Below are 21,736 nucleotides of genomic sequence, written 5' to 3' on the forward strand. Positions count from 1 at the left end.
AATATTTTATGGGAAAGCATTCATGGGATCAGATGGGGGCAGAAGAGATGATGCCGCGGCCCTGCTAGGCTGACTGCAGGAGTTCTGGCCATCACATCTGCTGCTATGGCTTATCTACTGAGTCACATCTCCCCCTGGACGCTCTGAGAATGCAAGGCAGCCAAGAACTGTCAACAGTCTTCTGGGAAAGGAAATTTGCAAGTGCCCTCTAGAGAATTCCGCCCCTCTGCTGGCCCGTGATTTGAAAGGCTTGGCCCACCTTGGGAAGTGTGGATAACGAACTTCAGATTAAGTCTGTCTGATTCATGAGATACAGCAGGGAGTCTGGTGTGCCATGTGGCCACCCATGCTTCTTTCTGGTTGGGGGACATTGCCCCAGCACATACCAACAGAAGATAGTCCAAAATGAAGAAGGCATGGAGGTGGGAGATTTGTAAGTGTTAAGAACCGAACAGCAATGGGGGCGTAGAGGAAAGAGGGGCTTGTGAAAGGTGATGCTCCTGGTAGTTTTTCTGCATGCCTAAAGGTCAGATACATAACCAAAACTGGAAGAGCCATGGAAGAAAGCCATGGCAAGAGGATGATGGGAGATGGGCTGAGGAAGCAGTCAGGCCACACAGGCTGGTTGTGTGAGGCCCTGTCAGGCTGAGTCTGTAGCATTGAGGTAGCCTTAGTAGCTCATCTTTTAATAAGAGCTCAGTTGAGAAGCAAAAGCCTCCATATACCAGCTTATGTGTCAAGGGGTGGGATGTTAGGGGTAAAAGTTTAAAGAGCCTAGACATGAGCTCAGGCAGGGTGCCATGCTGCAGAGAGAAGGGGCAGACATGCTTCATCCTGCATTTTGTCATCATTTAGGAGTTAAGGGAAGATAGAAAATGAGATCAACTAGGGAGGGGTGGCAGACATAGGAGGGGAGATCTGGACATGATGGGGATGTGACCCAGGGAGGGTCTGAGACTCCAGTGGAAGACAGTCAAGGCCAAGTGTGGGGAGCTTCAGTGAGGACAGGATGAAGTCCTGAATGTGTCGATAGAGAATGGCAAGGGTCACCACCTACCTCTTCCAGATACAAACCCTGCCAAATACAGGTGCCCACGTGGCTGCACTTGATTGTATATGCTTCCCATATACAATCAGGCTACTCTGCTTTGGGCTCATTTGAAAGGAAGAGGCAACAGCTAATTCTGAAACACTCAACTATCAGGTTACAGTTAGTGTTTGCACAAGGCTCCGTCTACCTATGAACCTGCACATGGCTCGATCCACTCACGATCCCTCACAGAGTTGATGGAGAAGCGTCACCTACAGTTCCAAGTGACTCTAGTGAATTGACAGGGTGCTGACCTGGGAGAAGACAGAAACCCACAGGCTAGAGTATTTATCATCTCAGCTTTTCTTCCACAGCTCAATAGTTGCCACCTGTTACTTACTTTTCCTCCCAAGAACCTTTTCTACCTGTCTTACACCCCAGGACCTTCCCTAGCCTCTGCCCTTACTGCTTCGGGCCCTTAGCTACTCTACATACACAGCAAGCTGCTCCATCTTCTGACCCTGCACAAGACAAACTTAGTAGCTATACCCTTTAGCTCCCTGCCGTCACTTCTCCTTGAGCTGATTCTTGGCCCTCCTAGCTCCCTTAACCCCATTTCCATAGTTACATGGAGAACCTCCAGCCACTTCTCACTTCTGTGCTTTTCTCCTCACCCACCCTGCACCAGAACCCACCTGCTTAGTTTCCATTCACCTCCATGCAATGGGAAGCTCCCCATGAGGAGCTGGGGACTGTAGCCAGGAATTTATAAAGCTACTTCATGAGCCCTCCGTCACCCCCAACTGCTCATAAAACTTTCCCTGCCCTTCAAACAGAGACCCTTAGCCCTAATTAGCACTTACACCCACATATGTATGCATATGTGCGCGCACACACATGCCGCAATCTGTCCCTAAGCCTCCGAGGCTGCTGAAAACTTAGCAGGCAACGTGAAACAGCTGGCCCCTGGTCCCTTTCGTCATTGCTCCTGCAAATCCAAGGCCTCTCTCAGCCTCGTCAGGTGCCAGAGCTCCCACCTGAAGCACTTAGGTCTGTCCCTGAGCCAAGACTGCCTGCCTCTCATCAGGGGCAGCTACTCCAGCATGGAAAAGCAAACCTGAGCCTTCCTTCCATCAGACGTCTCAACGCTGCAGCCGGGGCTCGTTCGCGCACATGATTTATGAACTAATTTAGCATGTAAGGAAACATCTGCATTTTGCTTTTATCATCTTGCCAGCAGACAGGCTGAAGACAAGATGCGTACTGTAGACTTGTTTAATGGGGCCTTAAACGTTCCCTCTCACTAGCCCGAGCTTACACAAGGCTCTGGTTTCAGAACTTGTCTGATCTAACTGACCTAACACAAACAAACACAGAAATAAAGCTCTCCTCAACACGTCCATACCATAGGGACAGTTGGAATGGCCATAAAATCCCTGCTGGTCAAGTCCCCCCAAGAGCGTTCCAGTGGCCAGGACTGTCTTGGAATTTGGGGAATAAAAAGGTGACTTGGCTATTTAATACTATGCATCCAGACTGGGCCCCTTTTATTATATACAGTTTTAAAATGTTCATTTAGAGGCACATGAACTTATAAGGGTATTTGTTTTGGGAAAAACATCAAAGTTGACTGATGTTGCAAGAGGAATTGTACACCCCCTCCCATACACACGCATATACACAAAAAGATACATTCAAGTCTAAATTCCTAAGACTGTGACTGTGACTTTCTTTTGACCTGGCCGTTGGAAGTCTGGTCCTTGCAGATATAATCAAGTTAATATGTGGTCACACTGGATGGGTGGACTTAGCTCAGTATGAGAGGAGGAAATTGGATCCAAAAGCACACAGACATAGGAAGAAGGTTATACAAAGACAAAGGCAGGGACTGCAGGGGGCCATTCATGAGCCAAGGAGCACCAGCGAAGGCCAGAAGCCACCAGAGCTGGGAGAGAGGCTGTGGCATGCTTTACTCTGAGCCTCCAGACAGGACTGACCCTGTAGGCTCCTTGATTTTGACCTCCGGTCTCCAGAGCTCTGAGAGAATGTACGTTCATGATTTTTTTTTTTCCAAGACAGTGTTTCTCTGTGTAGTTTTGGTGCCTGTCCTGGATCTCACTCTGTAGACCAGGTTGGCCTGGAACTTACAGAGATCCTCCTGTCTCTGCCTCCTGAGTGCTGGGATTAAAGGCATGCACCACCACCACCTGACTCAACGTTCATGATTTTAAGCCAGCGTGTATGTGGCAATATCTTACAGCACAGCAAGAACGCAATACAGGTATGTAATCGCTACATTTTGGATCTGTAGTATCTATCTTCCTGTGTGTGAAAGGCTCAGCCCCCAGCTTGGAGCTGCAGGAAGGTAGTAGAGACTTTAAGAGATGGGGTAAAGTGGGCATTTTCAAGGTCATTGGAGGTGTGCCCTGGAAGGAGACTGTGGGATCCTGGTCTCCTCTCTCGTTTGCTTCCCGGTGCTGTGAGATGAGCATCTTTGCTCCACTTTGCCCATCTCACCATGATGTGCTCTTTTGCCATAAGCCAAAAGGCAATAGCGCTAACCGATATAACTGAAACGTCAAAAACTGAGCCTAAATCAAGCCTTTTCTCCTTGCAAGTCGATTTGTCTCGGGTATTTGTTATAGTGATGCAAAATGAATGAACACATCACCATATTGAATAAGCTCCCCACAGCCACAGGTCTCTGCTGCTGCTTCCTGTGCAAACTGAAGGCTAGAAATGGAGATCCTCCAATGTTATCCTGTGTGTGTACACTTATAGTGCTTATCTGTTGACATCTGTGTCGGTAGCCTAATATTTAGACCAAGTAAAATCTTCAGTACCTTGTGTGAGTGAAGGTGCCAAGGGGACACTCCCACTGTGGGAGTATCTGTGCCTGAAACAGGAGCTCTTTGTTGAGCTAGAGACTGAACAGTGCCTGGAGAACACATCGGGACCAAGCCTGTGTCTGTACCTAGCTTGATACACTAGCTAGACACACAGCATGCAATGGGCCAGCCCTTTGCACATCCCTCTAGTGTCTTCATTTCTCCTCATCCTGGAATGTGTCATGGGATGGAAGCAACAGGTAACTTGCCAGACCCCTTGCACAACAACAATGCATTCAAGTGTGGCCTTGCTTTGGTCTCCAAATGGCTCTCCTAAAGTGCTCTGGATGGCAGGAAGGAGCCAGTAGCCCACAGAACAGTCTAATAGAAACCTATAAGAGAGGTCCTCTTCTCTGTCTCCTGCATCCCCTTCCTCCTGAGATCTTGGTAAGCTTGCTAAGCTGCAGTTTACTGAATATGGTTATTTCCCCCAGAGGACTTTTACTCAGAATCATACTTATGATTTCATCTCCTGAGGACCAAAACATTTTCCTAAGGAGACCTCCTCATTCCTGTACTCACAGCAATAAACCAGAGGCTTCTCCGAGCCTGCAGATTTTAAGATTTGGGTTGGCAAGCCCTACATAAGTGCTCTGATATTCCAGTCCTTCCCTTCATCTCTTGTTATTCTTGCTAGTTCAAGGACCTGTTTATGAGGTCCATGAAGAAGACTGAGGGTAGTCTTGCTCACAGTGATGTTCCCAGTCCCCATCTAGTGCTGGGCCCAGAAAAGGTTTCTGTTAACTCTTCCTACAAGAGTGCCCTGCCTCTCAGGGTCGACTTGACCCTGGCCTCACAGTGCTGGGCAAGCTGGCCATCCTTCCTCTGAGCTCATAGCAGGAAGAGGTCTCAAGATGACAAATGTTGATGCAGACAAGCTGGAGTCAACTTCTCACCCTGAGGTCTGTTTTGCAATCTATAAAGGGCAAAGGAGATCACTTGCAAGCATCCGTTAGAAGCCAAGAATTTGAACTTATTGTCCTGGCTCCTACAGTGATGTGGCTCCTTTCCCAGCTAGAATAGTGAATCTGTGTCCCAAGTTATTTCTGCTGAGTTGCATGCCCATATGTAACCTCTCAAAATGAGCTGGCTCCCAGAGAAGGCTTCAGGATGCTGAGGTCTGTGCATGCCAGTAGCATCATTTGAGAACATCATTTGAGCCTGCAGATACCTGTCCCCACTCTATATCCAGGCCTCCTGAGCCACCTGCAGCTTACCACTAAGAGGATGGGGAACGGTGAACTGCTTCTTGTGGACACGAACAGGAAGTAGGCTCTGCTTCTGCCCCGGGTTTTCCTTTTGCTGGGCTTTCCTTTGCTGTACCATGTGCTTAAGCTTTTGCAGCCGTTCTTGTGAGCGCGAGATGAACTGAGGTCTACGGACTTCCAGTGCTTCCTAATTGGGACAAAGGACAGATTTCATTTTTTAAGAGAAGGGAGACCAGGGAACAACAGATCCACCTGATTTACTCAACGGGAGCCAATCAAGAATATAACACTCGGCAGGCAAAAGCCATGGGGTAAATCCATGTCATCATTTCCCCCCTGTGATCCTGTGTAAAGATGGTACGGGCACATTGATGACAAGCTGCTGGAGGTCAGTTCCAGGCAGCAACACAGAACCCACTGTGGCAGGACCAAGCAATAGCTAGCATTGAAGCCACTGAGTACAAATAGCCAACATCTGTCCATTTGTGGATTCACACTGCCAAGCCACTCACTGGCAAGGAACTCAAATCTGAGGGCTCTACAATTCAACATTCTAAGAGACATGGGTGGGGTTGGAAGGCAGGTGCTAGAAATCTGCATGTTCATTTCTGCTGGGGGTAGAGTCTTAAGAAGCACAGACATTGTCCTACTAGCATGGGAAAATGGTACTTTTCAGAAGTCTCATCTGTGGCTTAAGGGAACTGCTTCTCCTGGGTAGAAAGAGGTAGAAGTCTTTGTTATACAGAGTGGTTCTGTGAGCTTCACAGGACAGATCAGAATCTCCTACATCTCCACAGCGGTCTTATCCCTCTGATCTCCTTGCACAAAGCAGCATGTATAGATCTGCCATGGCATACACTGGGGAAGTTACTTGTGCCCATCCTCTTTGTGAATCCCCACACAGATTCTGGAAGTCAGTTGTCTTTATTCCTATTGGACAGACGTAAGCAATGAGGCCCAAGGTAGCTTGTAGACAATCTGTTGATGCTCAGTAGGATAAGTTCCACACTTATTCCCTGCTACCATTCACTGTCCCAGCTTCCTAGTCCTTGAATGTGTCCACTCAAAGTGTTTCATTAGAAAGTATGCCAGCGGCAGCCACTCCCAGTAGGTCCTACTAGGTCTTCAAGGTCAACCAGAGCACCATGGTACCTCACAAATGGCCTTGTGCAAGAATGAGTCCCACATGGCTCACTCTATGCTAAGCTGTAGAGAAGACACATGCCACATCTCAATAACTTCATATCTCTCACAGGCACTGTCCTGGGTCTGTCTACAGCACGTGCTCAGCACAGGTTTGCTGGGTATGCTGCCAGGGTAGAAGTGCTCCTTGGTCCCATTTCCCTCCCTGCCTACAGGGGGCTCAGAGAGGAACACACCGTGAGCTCTATGTGTGCTATGTATGTGCCTCTGGCAGCTGCACTGATAAAGGAGTCTCTTTGACAATGAGAGTCATCAGCTACTGAGTCACTGACTCACCAGTCACTAAATGTGCAGAAGCTTCAGAGAAGGGTCAAGACAAAGCCCCTGAGAATACTCTGCTGGCCAAAGTGTGGCTGCTGCTTTACTGTTCACTCATTTGAGGACATCTTAGAGGTTCAAGATTTGGGAGACACCCTGGATGTTTTTTTTTTTTTGCAGGCTCATCAAGGCCCAGGACTGCAGTGGTGAGCCAATGGAGCTTTCTTTACATTCAGGGAGAGGTGTAACCCATAGCAAGTGCCTTCCCCAAAGGTGCATCTGACTCTGCAGAATGCTAGCATCAGCAATTTTCTCCAAGCTCATCTAGCCTCTTAAATGATAGAACTTTAATCAATATATGTATGGTTACTTCAATAATCAGAGAAGAAGCTAAAAGAAAAAACATCTTTCACATCCTTCAACTCATGGCTGCATGATTTGGGAAGCTTCCTGAATCTTTCAAAGGCTGTGCACCCTCATCTGACTATGGAGTATATATAGGGGCTCTCATCTAAAAGGGATCTTTTGAAAATCAAATGTGAAGTGACCCATGTGACCTCTGGGCACCTTTCATTGCTATAGTCATGGTTGATAGTACCAATAGTCCTCATTCCTACCTGGTGAAGTCATGTGTCATCGTCTCCAGGAGGCAAACAGTAGCAGAGAGGTTAGAAAAGGTTAGGGAAGGGTCTGAGACAAGGAGACCAGCAGCATCAGTGAGGTCAGGTGAATGCCACACTTCCCAGGAAAAAAACTCCCCTGGGATAGGGTCAAGCAGGATGGGGAGGCGGCTTTACCTGCAAGGTCATGGAGCTCGCCAGCAGATGCCGAGGCTCAGAACCATCTTCCAATGGGTCAGAGCTCTGTGGTTCCTCTGCCATTGTTGGAGAGGACATTGCTGGTGAGGGCTCGGGGGTGGCAACGTGGTCCTCATGCTTCTTGTATTCCTTTAGTTTTACAACCAAGTCGCAGCATGTGTAATCTAGGAAAGCAGATTTACAGTCCATTTAGAAGGCACCCAGTGGCTCTCCTGCCCAGCTCCCAGACACAGGAGGAAGACACCCAAGACAATTTAGAAAATAGAAATGCCAGTGAGTTATTAATGGACCTTGTTAAGCTCATGAGATCCAGCCTCATCACAGACCTTCACGGCTGCCCTAGTCACTGTGGCAGTCAGCCTGAGTCCATGGCTGGCTAGTTAGGCCACGGAGGTGTTCCTTAGACTGCAGTGTTCAGAATGCCTGGCTCGAAATGAAAGGAGACTTTTCTAGTCTGGATTTCATATTAAGTGTGTCCTGTGTAATTATTACAGTTCGCTTGTTTCAAGACAGCATATTAATCTGTCTTGTGTTTGCCACACTAATGATATAATGACCAGGGATGGTGTTCAATTATGTATCCCTCCCCTTAATTTTCCAGAGTCCACCACTGGCTTCACATAAGTAATCAGAGGGTTTCTCAAAGCTGGTGGGGCCCTTTCCTGGGGCCATTTTCGTTTCCTTTTGTGGAAAGAGTCAGAATATGAGTTGACCCCTTAGCACCCAGGTGAGGCCATCTCTGGGGTCAGTAGAATAGAATTAGCAACTGTTCCAGGCTACCTCCTGACTAAGCCTTGGTCTCAAATGCAAGGATAGGCCCATCTGTCACCCTTAGCCCATGCTTCCCCTCTGACCTGTACTCTCCACTGCATCTCCTCAGCCCCAGCCTCACCTAACTCCCCCTTTGTCTTAGCCCAGCATCTTCTTGCCCCAAATGGCCGCTGATCTCCATTAAGTGCTTTTGGTTCTGTTTCCTGGTGAATTTCCACCTCCAGCTGAGTCCTGACTATTAGGGCCCCTCCTTCCCTTCCTAAGACAGGATGCACCCTGCCACCTAAATTCTGCAGCATAGTCATAAGACTGGTTTTAGGATCCTGTCTTTTTTTCTTTCTTTTGTTTTAAAACTAAGAAAATTTTTTCATTCATTTTACACATCAACCAAAGATCCCCCTCTTCCCTCCTCCTGCCCCCTAGCCTCCCCCTTCCAGCCCATCCTCCAGTGCCCCTCCCCCCCCAAGAAAGCGAGGCCTCCCATAGGGAAGCATATCCAGTAAAGGCAAGTCCTTTCCCCTGCCTTAAGGCTGCACGGGGTGTCCCATCCTAGGTAGTGGGCTCCAAAAAGCCCGCTCATTGCACCAGGGGTGGATTCTGATCCTACCACCAGGGGGCCCCCCAAGCAGATCAAGCTACACAACTGTCTTGCCATGCAGAGAGCCTAGTCCAGTCCCATGCAGGCTCCACAGCCATTGGAAGGATCATGTCTTGACCTCACTGTACCATCTAATGCTTATTTCACATGTACCCACAGCACCAGGCATAGGGCCCAGAAAGGGGTGAGGCAAGGTGGCTGAGGAGGCTCTCCCGGCCACCAGAGACATTTCATCCAAGCCCCTGCTATCATTTCATTGTTTCTAGCTATCATCTCTCTGGCTGGATCCCTTTTCTACTCAGCCTCCCTACCTCCTCAGTCCACAGATGACCCAGCCTGTCTTGGCTCTTACTCCACCCCATGTCACGTGATTCTCTGCCAATCCCGCACTACTTAGCCTTCAAGCATGTTCTCTTGTTCCTTCTAGAGGATTTCCTCACTGTCTTACTTTCTAGGCCTAGTCAGTAGCTCGGATTAGCTCAGGTCTAGCCACTAGCCAGCACCCTCTCTTCCCAAATTAACCCCCTTCTCTACCACACTGTGCCCATGTCTCCCTGTGATGGAGAAGCCAGGGTCTTCACACCCTTTTCCTCCTTCATCCTCATGTGAAAACGATAACTCTGGGGCTAGTCCTGGCATGCTGCTTCCTCACTTTTCATGGCACCTGTTCCAAAATGCACAACATCTCCATCCCCGTGGCTCCTCCCACCTTAGAGACCTCCTCTCTATTCCCTGACTGGATCTCAGCCCCAGCCTAGCCCCTCTCCCATCTGTCCACATACTGCTCGCGGGACAGTCACCTGGAATACACACCCCACGGAGAGTCTTTTCTTTCAAAGCCTTGGCCCTGCCTGTAGCCTAGACTCCTGCAGTGGGTGGAGAGGCTCTTCCAACATCCACCCCGGGGACCTTGAGGAATCAGAAGCCCCTGGCTCTGGTGTTGGTCTCCTGGGCCCCCCACGATTCTCCAAACCAGCCCAGGCCTCCCTGGGGCTGCTCTTCGCTTTGTGTACCTTTCCCTTCACCCTCAGTGTGTCTTCTTCTCTGGCCTCATTTTAAACCTCGAATGACACTGACGTCTCAAGTCCCAGCTGGGAATCATTTTGGACAGAGACACCTCTGCCAGACCCTCTCTGAGTGTGGGCCACCTTCAGGCTCCACATTATTCAGCACACATATAACAGTTACACTGTGCCTTCTGCTCTGCAGAGAGTATTGACCTCAGCCCGTATGACTAGGCCCCAGAGGCCATTCTATGTCACGGTCTTCTGTCTTTTCACACAGAATTGTTCAGAACAGTATTTAGGAGTGGTCAGTACCTTGACCTACAGGGATATGATGCCTATATCCAACTTGGTTATTTCCTCTGTGGGAAATGGAGATGGGGCACTTGACTGTGTACACCGTGGGGCCCAACTTGCTCATGTGAAGTGTTAGCTATGTGTCAGGGCTGTACCCCTGAGCCATAATCTCTGTCATCCAGTTGCTGGGGGCCTGGGCAGCTGTGTGTGTGTGGGAACACATGCTACCTTTATGGCACCTGCACCAGCTCCCCAGACCTTCCAAAGCTCAGCCACAGAGTCTGCTGTGTCCCTGGGCAGCCTTCTGGGCCTTAGCTGGCACTGGCATGGGGTGTGGTCAGTCTGGGGCCTCATGATCTGTGTAGAGCTGCCTTCTATCTGCTTGTGAGGTGTGACTTACCCACTATGTCTACTTGTTAGTCCTGCTCCTTCTCTCCCCGCACCCCCTTCCTGCCGACTCTCCATAAGACCAGCTTGCATGAACCATCCCAGAAAGACACTGAGCTATTTTCTTTATGTGGACCAAGAATGAGCCCTGAGACCGCCACCCTCACTCCTTACCTTTGGGGAACTCTTTTTCTATCTGAACTGTACCATCCTCCTGCAGAGAGGCACATGCAGCTTGTACAGGGCAAAGAAACCCAGACAAAGGGACTCTGGGTGTCAGGAAGTACGGGTGCCGTCTCTCTTGGGGCTCAGAAAAGATGCTAGACTGACCATCATTGCTGGGTGAACTGTCCCCGTCAGGAGGGAAGTGTTTAATGGGCTTCTGTCCCACTGGGGAAGCAGGAAGGGTCACTTGTGCTTCTCCTTGCTGCTCCTTGCTGTTTCCAGAAAATACTTTGGTTTCTATTAAAAATAAAATAAGAGGTGACTCAAAATGACTGATTTAGCTGCCTCTCAGGTGCCCGATGCACTGTACTACTGCTCTGCTGGCTAGTGGGCGATAGCCGGGCTTCAGGGAACGTTGGATAGTTGGTACAGCTATATGCAAACTCTCAACATGTGGTCAGCATACTTGACTCTGAACTGCAGCTTAGAAGCTCTGTTTGTATACACCGCTGCCGTGAATTTGGCTTCATGTCTATACACTGGCACCATACATTTAGTTGCGAAGGGACTCTGCAGTGGTGCCTTTCAAAGTCCTATTACCTTTCCTATCATGCTCATCTGAATAGGGAATGGAGCATCTTGAACTTGGACTTGACCCATGGTATCTGAGTTCAAATCCCAGCTCTACTACTTAAACTCACAGCCTCATCTATAAAATCTAGGTGAGGTGATGATAGAACGAGTGAATACTAAGTAATACTCATTCACTCTCTCATTGGGTCTTACATAACAAATATAGAACAATAACATTTTTATGTAAATATCAAATATTCAAACAGATAAGAAAATAATAATGCATAGAGCATCTGATACACACTAAGCATTGGCTTATTCCTATTATCACAGAAACTGATGTCAAGCTGCATGTTACAGCAAGTGCAGAGGCAGCAAGCAGAACATCATTTCTCTGTCGATCTCTGAGGAAGAGATGGATCTATAGATATGTGGCACATGCTGTTTCTACAGTGTGACATCCAATTCCCCAGACACCTATGTCTACCCATCAGGGACCAGGAAAAGAAGCTATATACATCTGTGTTCTGCAGCACCTTAAAGAGACAGGTGTTGAATAAATGTGCATTCATCTTGCAACTATATTGTTAAACAAACAAAGCAAAATGAGGGGCATTCAGAGCAAACGCTTCTTTGCATAGGATACCTCTAGAGAAATATGATGAGGAGGAAAAGGACAATGAAGGCCAGGAGTGAGAATGGAAGAGATACTTCCTTCTCTGATGTCTAATAGGCTTTGATATATATATAAAACCCCAAACTTTCTTTCACAATTTTCAATGACTTAGATGCCTGTTTTAAATAAAGTCATGACTGTTCTTGAGTTACTATCACCCCATGCTGATGTCCCTAAAGGAAAAGCTCCATTGGAGGTAGGAGCAACCACTGTAAATGAAATGGGCCCTTAAATGTTTATGTGTTAGGGCAGGGAAAAATAGTGGGTACCACTAGAGTAATCAAAGTTAGGAGAGTCACAATTCTGTTTCCTCAAGAGTGTCCTATACAAGAAAGAATGGACCCATGACACTGCTCTAAGGATGTCACTGGTGACCTGTCAACAATGTCCCAGTTTCTGTAGCTTGCTTTTCCCATATGTTTCTGAAAACAGCTGATTGTAGGTAAAGCTAGGCCATGCTGCCCAGTATGAAAAGCAGCAATATTAGGGCATAGGGTCCCCTAAAATCACCTTTATGAATTTTGGGTCCAGCCCAGAGGAGTCAAGTTGGCAGTGCATCTGTGTTCTGTATGCTTCTTAAGGAAAACACAGAAAACATTTCTACTAGTCCTAGGCCAAAGTGCTGAATGTGTGGCAGCTGCTAGATCTTGTTTTTGGAGTTTAGACATCCCCACATACAATAAAGCTGTATTTTGCTAAATTGTATGGAAACATGTTTATAAACCTTTACTCCAAAAATCACCAATTATGTTTAATTATAAAATACTGTAGGCAGAAAATGGCCTATAACAGTCAACCTTCCTATGTGGCTTCCTTTCATTAGAGACTCTCAGAAAAATGTACAAAAACCAGCTAATTATCAGGGATACAATCTCTGTCTTTCTGCTAACAAAGATCATCCACATTTGAATCAATGTATTTACTCATAGATTTATGGAGTATAATAGGTCATTATTCCCACCCATCTCGTATCTGCCTTTTCCCAGCAGCCTCCTCTTTTTTCTTACTGTTATCTGTCTGTCTAGATGTTCTAATGCAATCAGTGAGAGTTAAATGCTTTGTTTGTGACTTGAAAGGGTTAAAACAATTCCAGGGAGTAGAATACAGCTTCTATATTGGGTAACTTATTGACCATGTATCTCTTGTGAATTCTATGGGTACCCTGCTGATAGTGTCTCTTTTGTGAGTTCTGAAACATGGCCTTGAAAGTCATGCCGGTGAGAAGGGCCCCCTAAATACTTATGCATTGGGAAAGGGAAGAAAAGAACAGGTACCACTGGAATAATGAAAGTTAGGCGATTCACACTCTGTTTTCTCAAGTGTCTACCATACAAGGAAGAATGAACCCATGACATGGTCCTGCACAGGCAGGCAGTATTAATGGCCCTTTTGTCCCATACACTGGCGAGATTAGACTTCAGGTTCTTCAATCATACCCTGTATTCATTTTTTTCATTGTTGCAATTAAATACCTAACAGAAACAACGTTTATTTTGTTTCATGGTTTGAAGGGCTAGATCCCCTCACAGTGGGAAGGCATCATGTTGAGGCTGGTTTGGTGTTAGACCATAGAAGCTTGTGAATCAACTTCCTCATACTTCCTCTGACCAGGAGCAGAGAGAACTCCAGCCAAAGGCCAAGCAACCTTTAACCCTCACGCCCAATCTCTGTGACCCTATGTATGCTAGCAAGCATTGTGTTCTAAAGCTTCCACAATCTTCCCAAACAGCCACCTCCCCGGCTCCCCTGGGATCAACTGTTCTAACACAGGAGCCTGTCTGGGACATTTTACACCCACACCACGACTCTCTCGAGTTGGTACCTGACTACTGCAGGCTCTGTTGCCATAAGAGAAACCTGAAAAAGCAGCATCTATGCCAGGTCTTGTGATGTTTGCCTTCTTCCTGAGGCTGTACCTAGAGAGACTTCGGCACTAGGCATTTCTTTCAAACAGGAACACCATCAGGTTCCTTTCGTAGTATTGCTTGATGCACCGGGGCTCCATTTTCCAGCACACTTGCCTGCCTAAGAATTGAGCTGGGTACCAGAAAGCAAACAGACACGAACAGAAGATTTTGCCCAGCAGTAAACGTCTGCTTCTACTGGCGTTCTATCCTTGGCTGGGAAGAATGTTGGGCCATCATACAGCATCCACTTATACCTTCATCAATCACCCTGTACATGCATGTTCTTCATACCAAAGTTCTGTACACCATACACAAAGCCCCTGTCAGGTTACTATGTTGATTATGCAAAAGCTTCCAGAAGAGAGTTCAGCAGAGTGGCACGGCCAGAAGTTCTGGGCAAATCATGTCCTAAACATACAGGGCTAACCCCAATGAGACCAGGCAGGGCTGCTATGTGGTCAGGCATACCAGCTAGTGGTTGTGGGGTTGGCAGAGTATGTGACTCCACAATTCTGGCTCCTGACCTACCCATGTTTAGCAGCAGACCTTAAGACAGGTAGGTCAGGGAACCCTGAAGTAAACTAGGGCCCTCAACAGGAGGATAGGATAAATAAATGGGATAAATATAAATAAGCAGGATAGGAAGGACCCAGCAACACAGCATCCAGATCAGCTGAGAAGGGGCATATGTGGGCTAGGTTAGGTCATTACCAGCTTACACAGGTTCTTAGTACAGCAGGAGAACAAGATAGGCATTTCTCTAGATTCTTTACCTTCAGTGGCCACAGTATACCACCGTGCACACTGACTTGATGGGGAAAGTCACTTTCCTATTCCTTTCCCAGTATTCAGGAGGTACACAGATCTTGGAGCTATAATGACCGAGGGGCTCTGGATCATAGCAGACAGCAACAAAGTCCTTAGCGGCTGCTTACAAAGACTCACACAACACTAGGACTCTGTCAGCCAAATGTCAAAGGCAGAGCATGAAATCCAGGAAAATGGACACAAGAGCCCATAAGGGACAGCTGCAGGAATGGTCCACGTGCAGGTCGGGTCTCACATGCAGAACTCATGTTTTGATCATTGATACCTGAACTAGATTAAAGTATGTTAGGATGTTGAGAGACTGGAGAAGAGGTTTCAGCTCTCTAGAACATTCATCCTGGTAGACATAATACTTGGGGCTCAGAGCACAGCTTCCCACCTCCTTAAAACAGATTATGTAGATTCTTAATCTACCAAAGAGCCTCCCGTGAATAAAGCAGGCCTGTTTAAGTCTAACCCATGAGTTTCCTCCACGTTTGCCTCCAGTGGTCATGAACTCCCTCAAAAGCCAGACCATTGTTCAACTGCCTTCATCTTAGAAATACAATAGCTGAAGCTTGTGATGATGTCTCTGGACCATTAGTACAAACATCAGTTTCTAAACTCAACTGCAGGGGACGCGTCTCAGGATGTCCTGGAGGTCCCAATGCTCTCTGCTGTCACTCTAAGTGGTCCCCGACTACCCTTGACTCTCTATTCCTGCTGCCTTTACACCTCTGTGTGTGCATTCACTGGAGAGGTCTGGTTCAGTAAACCCCATAACCACAGCATCTAACTGGGAACCAGGTAAGTGAACCTGAGAAGGGTGGGTGCTCATCCAGATAGGCACCCACTAGAAATACAGAGGCAGGTCCTGCAGGGAGGACTCCAGCTTGCCCAGTGGGGCTTTGCAGTCCCTTCTCTGGGCACGAGGACATGAGAGGAGGCTGCTGTCGAGGAGCAGGGGGTAGGCAGGCTTCTGCCCAAGGCATGCCAAGGCCTCCAAGGAGGCAGGAAAATACATAAAGGATGGTGGCTTCCTAAGCGCCCGATTCCCCAGCAGGTAGGTTTGCTTTGTTCTTTTCCTTTATCCTTCAATTACAAGGCAAGGAGATGGAAGTAAAAGAGAGAAGAGCTAGCCTGTGGCCACTGAGAAACAAGGGGGAAATAGAACACAGAATGAGTCTTTCCACGGGCATGGCTGGTGGGGGATTCCCTCTCCTTTTGTCTGCCCCAGGCTCCATCCTTTGGCTGCAGGTTGAAGGGTCTCCTTGTGGAAATGGGCTTCTCTGAGGTAGTGCTGCACACCCACCCACACCAGACTTCTGTTTAAAATCAGACAATCATTGCTGCAGCATATCTCTGCTCGGTCTCTGCAGAGCTTGCATGACATCCCAATGAAGAAGGGTGGAGGAAGGAAAAGGGCAAGGAGGCAGAGAGGAAATAGAGTAAACAGCTCCCTCCTGCCTGAGAGGCAAGGGAGTCCTATGCCACCTACAAGACCCTCAAGGAGATCCATGAAGTAGAAGCAGAGTTTCTACCACTGGGGAGAAAAAAAAAATCAACAAAAAAGAAAGGGGAGGAGAGCTAGGGTGGCTCTGTGGATAAAGTACTCACCATGTAAGTGTGAAGACAAGAATTAGGCTCTCAGAACCCATGTAAATGCTGATGGGGTACTGCAGCCAGCCTGAAATTCTAACACTGGGGAGGCAAAGATGGCGGATCCCTGCAGCAAGCTGGATAGCTAGGTGGATTGAATTGGGAAGATCTGGGCTCAGTGAGAGACCCTCCTCAGTAAGCAAAGTAGAGAAGAGCTGAAGAAGGCGTCCACATCAGCTTCTAGCTCCTACACATATACAAGTGCCCTGCACATGTAAACGTGCTTATACATATGTATACACACACCACACACATGGAAGGGGGTGCTGCACAGGTTGGGGAGCGTGTAGAGGTGAAGCCCATTAGAGTCCTTCCCTGCAGGAGCTAGGCTTCCTGGAGGTGCCAGCCCTGCCCTAGGCAGAGAGCAGATTTCTTCTACCCATGCAGATACCAGCAGCTTTTCTTTCTGAAGGAGCAGATGAAGGGGGGAGGGGCCAACGACCAGGAAAGCCAGGCTTGTCAAAAGTATTTGTGCTCACTGGTGACTGCAGAAAGAGCCCACTCCCCATGGAAGCCAGGGTAGGTGCCAGGGCAGGGAGAGATGCCATGGAGATGTCACTGTGGTATTTGGACACACATGTCTGTAGATGTAACCAACCATCTTATTAAATAAGAAACACAGAACCAATGCAAAGAAGAAAGCCGAGAGGTCAGAGCTAAGAGATAAAACCTTACCCTTCCTCCTGCAGTGGTCCTACTCTCCGAACCAGAACCATTTCCTGTGTGTCTGTCTTTTTATAGTGTTTCTGTTCTGCCTTCTCATTGGTTGTGAACCCAACTATGACCGCCTCATCACGGCCTGTCTGTATAGACCTCCAGGGTTTCTATTGATTGGTATTAAGATTAAAGGCATGTGTATCTAATATTGGCTGTATCCATGAACACACAGAGACTTACCTAGCTCTGACTACCAAGTGCTGGGATTACAAACGTACGCCACCACTGCCCTGCTTTCCTATGGCTTGCTAATAGCTCTGACCCCCGGGCAACTTTATTAACACATGTCAAAGTCCGGGAATGAAAAGTACTCTACATTGAAAGAAAGAGGGGGAAAAAAACCTGATGTGTTCACTTGTATTATTCAAAGGTTAAGTTTCACACCATGTGGAGAACAATGTGTGCAATTCTCACTTATTATAAGACTCATACACATAATCTCAGCAAAAACAGTAATGCCTATTTCCCCCAGAAAGCGACCAGAAAGGATGCTGCTCCTCCTAGCACGTCACATAACATTAGAGGTTTATGCGGTTAGTGAAAAAAAAAGTCTAAACAAACAAAATGTGTACAGAAGTCGCAATTCACACTCACACATTAGTGTGCACACCCACTCTCGGCAACAGGAACATTTTATTACATTGCAAGCACCATCGAGACACTTAGGCTCGTCAGCTATCAGATCAGATTCTGTGATCCCCTCAGCTGCTGTCTCTAGAGCATCTCTCTTTCCACAATCCTTATCCCGAAGCACCACTCCTCAGACCCAGAAGCATGTAGGAAACAGACATTTTCAACATTTCTCAGAACTTGGTCACATCTGAAGAGAGATTTTCATTTCTCACTAAGATTTCTTTCCATCAAACTAGCTTTTCCTAAGCTAAAAAAGAAAAATGCCACAAATGCTGTCAAAAATCTGAATTTTAGAAAAGTATTTAAAAATTAAAATAGCAGGCTGAGAGTGTGGCTCAGAAGTAGAGCTGTTGTCTAGAGTACCTGAAGCCCTGGATTCTACCTCTGCAACTATTTTTTAGAAGTTGTAAAAACTGACACTCTGAGCCTCTCTGACAAAATGCCTACTGTGGCTGTCTGGGGCAGGTAGGGCCTGTTTCTTGGGCCTTGGGATGTAACCTTCCCCTTAATTTCTTTCACTGTCATCCTGGAGACACTATAGAGTTCCAGGCTTAAGGCTGGTCCACACACAGCAAGGTCTGGGTGTCGCTACCATCAGTCTCCTCGTGTTCAGAACAATAGTCACAGTGATAGCTGCATGTTGCCTTTGAAAGTCCACAGGTCACTGACCAATACAAGCCCCTGGAGCAAAAGCAAGGCTCTTGTTGGGATGCTGTTTTCTGGCAATAATTTGAACGCATCCTGCATTTCCTGCTTTTGTGGAAACAGGAAGCAAATGGGTACATGAATGCACGTGGTGCAGACTTAACAGCAGTGAGGACAAGAAGAGAACTTGGTTATGAGAAGCTGGAGGACGAGAACCTTCAACCGGACCTCAAGATCGGGGGCCTTAGTCAGAAACTGCCCAGCTTGTGCTGAGTGATGAAGAGAATAAAAAAGACTGAACATATGATTTGAAATGCTAAACATACATGACCAAGATGGAGCTTAAACCCATGAGATATGAAACGAAGAATTTTATAAAGCTTTGGTGGCTCTGATGACTCTACCACCTAGGACAGTTTTCCACTAAGAACTTGTTACTGTGGCACTCTGGAGAGCTGGGGCTGGGAAAGAGACAAAAAAGAGACATCTGCTTACCATGCTATCCCTCGACTCCTCTCCCACCCCTTCCCCCATTCAGGAAGGGTAAAAATACTCCTGAAGACCCCGTATCGGAAAAGAAAGCAGATTCCAAGGTTGGAGGATTCCCATGGAAATGGCTCTGGGCTTCTTAGTCCTGCTTGGGGCAAACAGAATTGCTCCCAGAGCAGCCAGAGAGTTTCCTGACCAGTGTCCCTGCAGCTTTCCAGTTTTATCACGTGGGTCACATGTCTTACACACATCAACCCAACCCAGCTGGAAGCACGTTCTCGGCACGCAGCCTCTCCTAAGATTGCCCTGCCTTTTGAAGGCTATTTTTGACATTCGGAATTGGAGAAGTTCCCAAGGGCCTCCATGGAGAACCACATGGCGTGTGAAACTAGTAACTACGAAAAGTCAAGGCCCAGAAGGAGACTGACTGAGCAAGGCTAGCTGGATCCCTCTGCCTTCCTCCCCTGCGACTTTCAGACTTGGACACTTAATATCCTGACATTTCCCTCTCTTCCCCCAAAGGACCATCGTGTCCAATGACATGAACAGGTGGTGTCTCACCAAAGCTCTGCTTTCTGATTCCTCCTGTATTGTGGAGAATTCCCGGGTTATTATTTATTTCTCTCCACTAAGAAGGTTCTGCAGGAAACGGAACAGTCTTTGCTTCACTCAGGAGACCACTTAGGCTGGGAAAACTAGAAATGTTTTTAACTGGTTCTTAAAAGCTACTGTCTTGTGAAAGTATCTCCAGTATGCCCTAGAAAGGGGGGACTTTCTTTGTGAAAATTATACATATACACACAGGGAAAATCACTGAAAAGTGCCCCACCCACAGCCCCAAACAAGGCTTAATATACAAAGTCTGAAGAAGGACAAAAGATCACCACAACTTTCATCCTCCAGCTGCCTAATGATGGCTGAGATGAGGTCCTGACTTGTGGCATTTTAAAAATGCTCAGCCCCTACACACTGCCCCTGTTATCTCAGATAAACTTGTGCTTCCAGCAGTGAGCCACAGTCTGGAGAGCAAGTTTCCCCCCCTTATAACATGCTGCCGTGGTCCATGGGGCTTCCGCTGTGCTCGTCCATCTGGCCTTCTTATACTGGTGTGACGACTCAGGCAAGATCATGTCTTTGAGGAGGGAGGGCAGCTCATTGGTTTTCCTTGGGCCTTTAAACCCCAGGGCATCATTTAGCCCAGAGCTTCTCTGAGGATGCCATTTCCCATGTTCTACACCTGGGTCTACTCAGAGCCATCTTTATAACCCCCCCCCCCCCCGACATATTCCAAGGGAGTCTGAGGTCTCAATGTGGAATGAGCACAGGCCCCCTTTCAAAAGTGAGTTTTGGGTTGAGGATTTAGCTCAGTGGTAGAGCGCTTGCCTAGCAAGCGCAAGGCCCTGGGTTTGGTCCTCAGCTCCAGAAAACAAAAAAGAAAAAGAAAAAAAAAAGTGAGTTTTTAGGCAGTAGGTCCTTAGGGTACACTGGTGCTCATTGATTTATGAAAAACATGTTTAAACAGTCAATATTAATACACATGTGAATATCTGGGCAACAGAGCTGGGACACAAGGAATGTCTCTGGACTTTCTTGTCCCATTTCTGCTGGTTAAAACTTAGTGTTTTATTTTAGGAAAGTCCTGAACAGAGCAGGTTTTCACATAAAGTCACTTCTTAGAGACTACAAAATGACCATGTCTGTCATATGAGCTACCAGATATGACATAAACATGCAGGTTAAGTAGTAGTTACTAAAACACCCAGGAAGTCCCATGGAGCTCAGTGTTTCAGCCAATATGCTGGTGAGCAGAGAGAAGCCATCTGTCTAACCACATCCAGCCTGGTCACACACCTACCTGCAAACCCTCAGATACTGTGACCCAAAATCTCTCAGGGTGGCTGAGTTTGCAACATACTTCATTTCAGAAACAGAGAGAGTGAGAGAAAGAACTTGGAATACAGTAGCAGAGAGCTAGTATCCATCCTCACCTGGGTTCTGCCACCCATCAACTATGTGTCTATAAACAAACTGCCCAGCCAGTTCCAAGTTCTTCTATCATTTTCTAACAATTCTATAACTTATGAACACACACACACCACACACACACACACATACACACAAGCCTTACTCTGTGAAGTGTGACTTTCCTTCTAAGAGATACTATTAATTAAGAGTAATATTGATAATTAACACTGAAATAGAAGAGCCTTTAGTTGCCAATGGCCAGCTATTAAAGGAAATCATTAATGAATACCAGTGTCATTGTTTAATGAATTCTGACATTGTAGCATGACACAAATATGTCTGTCTTTGTTTCCAGAATAGCACCCACATAGCAGTAGAGCAAACCCAACAACCATTCTCCAGGGCCTACAAGCTGCTCTGTGGAAGGGAGTGCATCTGTACAGCACCCCCCCCCCACACACACCCCTCAGCTTCAGTCTTATCCTCTGGACATGCCAGATGCACCACCACATCCATATGACCAGAAATAGGTGAGAGATGGGTGGAACTACCTGAGACCCTTAAGTATACTTGAAATGCAAAGTCAGATCTAAAATGAGGACAACAAGAGCCTCTGGCTCTTCCCTTCTGTGGAGACAGTTTCCATTCGGTAACCACACTTTAACTCCCTCACCTCAAAGATGAAGATGCCCTGAACACTTTAGTCAGATACTTACACTCAGCTGGGAAAAGGGGCCATAGGATGTATAGTGAGATTGGGGCCCAACTTTCTTTCTACAGTCCTCCAGGAGTGATAGAGCAATTCAGCAATTCAAAGTCTAGTTGCATAAGACATTTGGACCCTTGGATCACAAGGCTACAAATACTGAGGGAAGTGTTAGACCTGAGGGTGGGAATGGCCCTCCTGATGTGCCTCCTACAGAACTGGGGCTCAGACACACAGCCAGAATTGAATTACCGATTGTACTAATTACTCAGCAAAGCTCAGGCACTAGAGCAGGTGTAGGATCCCACAGTTTTGTCTAAAAGTGGGGGAAA

General features: G+C 47.2%; 1 protein-coding gene across 5 annotated transcripts in view; it reads right to left on the minus strand.

Moving 5' to 3' along the window:
• Window positions 1–21,736, minus strand: part of C1H10orf90 (chromosome 1 C10orf90 homolog) — a 234,928-nt gene that overhangs the window by 19,880 nt on the left and 193,312 nt on the right. For 3 of the 5 annotated variants that reach the window (XM_076554347.1, XM_076554328.1, XM_076554336.1), the window contains exons 4-5: window positions 7,385–7,569; window positions 5,136–5,313 (exon numbers count right to left, since the gene is read on the minus strand). In XM_076554347.1, the coding sequence (XP_076410462.1) occupies window positions 5,136–5,313; window positions 7,385–7,569 (363 nt within the window). Of the gene's footprint in view, window positions 1–5,135; window positions 5,314–7,384; window positions 7,570–10,636; window positions 10,925–21,736 lie in introns of all 5 variants that reach the window. The other 2 variants (XM_015995841.3, XM_006976934.4) reach the window with 1 other exon arrangement.

The sequence above is a fragment of the Peromyscus maniculatus genome, chromosome 1 (assembly GCF_049852395.1).
Source record: "Peromyscus maniculatus bairdii isolate BWxNUB_F1_BW_parent chromosome 1, HU_Pman_BW_mat_3.1, whole genome shotgun sequence".
NCBI lineage: Eukaryota > Metazoa > Chordata > Mammalia > Rodentia > Cricetidae > Peromyscus > Peromyscus maniculatus.